This window comes from Vigna unguiculata, chromosome 8, assembly GCF_004118075.2.
Source record: "Vigna unguiculata cultivar IT97K-499-35 chromosome 8, ASM411807v1, whole genome shotgun sequence".
In the NCBI taxonomy this organism is placed as follows: Eukaryota; Viridiplantae; Streptophyta; class Magnoliopsida; order Fabales; family Fabaceae; genus Vigna; species Vigna unguiculata.
This window is the reverse complement of record NC_040286.1, coordinates 29,478,851-29,482,262: the sequence shown is the minus strand read 5'-3', so window position 1 is coordinate 29,482,262 and position 3,412 is coordinate 29,478,851. Positions and strand designations below refer to the sequence as shown.

The 3,412-nt window shown below is 37.7% G+C and overlaps 1 protein-coding gene across 2 annotated transcripts; it reads left to right on the top strand.

Annotated features, from left to right (window-relative positions):
• Positions 1-251: 251 nt before the first annotated feature.
• On the top strand, positions 252-3,022 carry LOC114193866 (exocyst complex component EXO70B1-like). Of its 2 annotated transcripts, XM_028083831.1 has the most exons (4): positions 252-398; positions 572-710; positions 796-906; positions 1,168-3,021. In XM_028083831.1, the coding sequence occupies exons 3-4, from the start codon at positions 826-828 to the stop codon at positions 2,950-2,952; spliced, it is 1,866 nt and encodes a 621-aa protein (XP_027939632.1). In that variant the 5' UTR covers positions 252-398; positions 572-710; positions 796-825; the 3' UTR covers positions 2,953-3,021. The 2 variants fall into 2 exon arrangements, with proteins under 2 accessions (XP_027939632.1, XP_027939631.1); XM_028083830.1 differs by having other exon boundaries at positions 796-3,022.
• Positions 3,023-3,412: the final 390 nt, after the last annotated feature.

The window sequence follows — 3,412 nt, the reverse complement described above, 5'->3', positions numbered from 1 at the left end:
TCATGATATCTATTAACATATCTCTTCTCATAACCATCACTATTTGTATTATATAAGGTTTTATGAGTTATATATGAAAGAAATTTGACTTGTTAATTAAAGCATTAATTAATACAAAATGTTTTTTATTTGTAATTTTCAGTTTCTGTTGTTAAACTTTGTCTTTCTACAAGTCATCTTTATCTGCTATTTTTCCAATTGAACACGCTAAGGGAAATCTCTAATATTTGACTCTTAATCTTCACAGTCCACAAGTATTTGTATTTTTCCCTGAGAGTGAAAGTGGAAACCCCACAAGTGAAACATTTGTCATAGCATTTGAATTGAGAGTCTCTCGACAACCTCCCAAGTTCACAAGTTTTTTTCTCGAGAAAGTTCGTCCAAACCCCATTGATAAGGTTTGGGGTCTATATGATTCATATTTAGTTTAAATTCACTTTTTTTCCCTTTAGTTTTTTAACATGAAATTTTAGTTTTCATAAAGTGTTAATTACAAATATGATTTTCCATTTTCTAAAATTGAACAATTTTTTGTTTGACTGTTGATATAAATTAGTATTTTATTTTGCAGAACAAAAATTGCACACCGGATTTGCCGCGCTAGAAAATAGATGAAGATAATTCTCTTAATATTTGCCGTGCTAGAAAAAGCAACCTAGATTTCATTTCAAGTACTTCGGAGTGAGTTCTATGAAGATGAAGTTGGCATTGTAGGTCGAAAAGTTTTTTTTTTTTTGTTCTTTTCTTTTGTTTCCTTTTAGACCAAAAAAGTAATGAGGGGTTTCTCTCATCCAGGCTCTCTGTTTGTGGTGGGTGAATGGCTGAATGCAAACCTTGCTCTCTTACTTGAGAAAGAATCCCACGGCTATGCTCAGTAAAATTCTGAGATGGCTGAAGAAACTAAAGGTATGGAGAATTGTATCTCTTGCTTCATCTATTGTTGGACTGCTCTGTTATGCTCTCAGTTCCTCTTTCAAATATTTGCTGGGAAACTGGAGCTGGTGGAAGATGCTTCTTTATATTGTTTTCAGTTTCATCATTTGTTTAGCCGTCTTGTTCACACCCGCAAGGTCAAGTTCCATCTCTTTCCGGCTGGAATCTCATTTGGCATTTCTGGTTCTTATAATAACGTCTGTTTGTTCCTTTTTGTTTGATAACATGGTGAAGGGTAAACCAGATGCATACAGCCTCATCTCTTGGGCTGCTTTTGCAACCATGTCCCTTGGCTTGTCAAATCTCACTCAATTTGGATTCCAGATCGATCTGCTATATTTCTTCTGTGGAGGTCTAACCGTACAACTCATGAAGATGAAATTGTGGTTAGTCACTGTTGGAGGGTGTTTCAGTTATTCCCTCCTCCAGCTTCGTCACTATCCGAGCCACACAGACCGGGAGAATCTTCGGTTCCAGGACCAAAATCAAGTAATCATTCAAGTTAATGATTCAGGGATTGTTAGTAGTAGCAGTCATGAAGAAGCTAATGCTGTTGATAGTACTTTGGGCACCTCACTAGAAGATGAGGATCTTAGATTCCAAGACCATCTACTCACTCAAAGCAATTCTCCTTCACAAGATGGAAGCGTTGATGATGGTCTTATCATCGAACAACAACTCATAAATTGTATAAAGGAGCTTGAGAAGGAGAATGAGATGCTTGTGCCCATGGTTAGTAGTCACGTGGACAAATACCTTAAAGCCGTGTTTGACTCCAAAGAAGTAGCGGATGATCCGGACATCAACTTGGTGATGAATTCACTTCCATCAGAAATTATGAGGCGCCTTAAGGAAACCGTGAAGCTGATGATGAATGTCAGTTTCATGGAGGAATGCAACGACATTTACAGCAAATGGCGTAGGGAGTTTCTAGATGAGTGTCTGCGGGCACTTGGATTGCAATTTCAAACGCCCAACAATGAGGGCGTTGAGAATTGGTTAAAAACGTGCAAGGCAGCTGCGAAGATTTTGTTTCCCAATGAAAGGAGTATCTGCGATTACTTCTTTTCAGAGTTCTCTGTCATTGCGGATGTGTCCTTCCAAAAGGTTTGTAAGGAACTGACGACTGGTCTACTGAGTTTTGCCGATACCACCATAACAACTGAGAGCCATTTGCCGAATCTTTTGTCCAACATCGTCCCTAAAATGTTGGAGTCATTGGACGAGCTGATAGGGGAAATCTCAACGATGATGTTGTTTCCCAAATTCTTGTGCGTACCTGATCTTGAAGACTTTCGGAAAAAGTTGTATATTTTATGCAGTTTGAGGAATATTATTTACACTAATGATGTGGAGGCACCTGTTACCGACGGAGGGCTTCATCTGATTACTAAGAGAGCAATGAACTACATCCTTGATAATTCTGACAACATCGGAAATTCTTCATTTTGGGTGGTGATAGGAAGGATGATTGAGTTGTTGGGTAGCGAGTTGGAAGTGAAGTCTAAAGACTACTACACTGACCCCGCATTAGGCTATATTTTTATGATCAATAACCTCAGCTACATAGAACAAAAGACGCGTGATTTAAAATTGGACGATGATTGGTTTCGACAAAACACAGCAAAAGTGGAACAAAAGTGCAACCTGTATCTAAGAAGTTCGTGGAGTAAGATGGTGGAATTTTTGAAGGTTGAGACAAATGAGTCGGCGGAAGCTGATGTAGCAGGGGAGTTAATGAAAGAAAAGCTTCATTTGTTCAATCTGCACTTTGAGGAGACATGCACAATGCAATCTACGTGGACTGTCTGTGATAAACAACTGAGGGAACGAATAGTAAAATTCATAGAAGAGTTCTTGTTGCCTGAATATGGAAAATTTTCTGACAGGTTTCATGTTGTTTTTGGTAATCAAGCTTACGAGTATATTAAGTTTGGATTTCTGGACATTCAAAATTGTCTCAGCCATTTGTTTCTTCTAGACGAGGAGATGAATGTGGAATACAAGAAGAATGTATGAAGTTTGAAATAATTTAGAATAAAAAATTTCATTGTCACAAGTACACTGTTATAAAATGCGTTTTTAGTTACTACTTTGTTGGAAAAACATTATCTCACAGGAAACGTTTGGCGTACACTTTGCTTTGCTTTGGATGTAGAGGCGTCCCTCACCTAGTCGTGGCAATGTAGCTGAGACTAAAATTTTTACATGGCACTGAATATTAAAATCTGAATGGACTGGAATGGGTGTTAATAATAGGCGACAATTTTCTTTTGGAATTGAATATGAATTAGAGACTAAAAAGGGTGATTGAGTCTCATATTTATTAGAACGTTGATCTCAGGGTGGATGATCGAGGTCATCTCCCCTTATAACGGTGTCTAGGTCGAGGTCTATTAGTCCTCATTTATGAGTATATTAGCCTATCAGTCCAGTCAACTTGGAGTACTCAAGCTAAATTTATAAGGAATATTTTTTT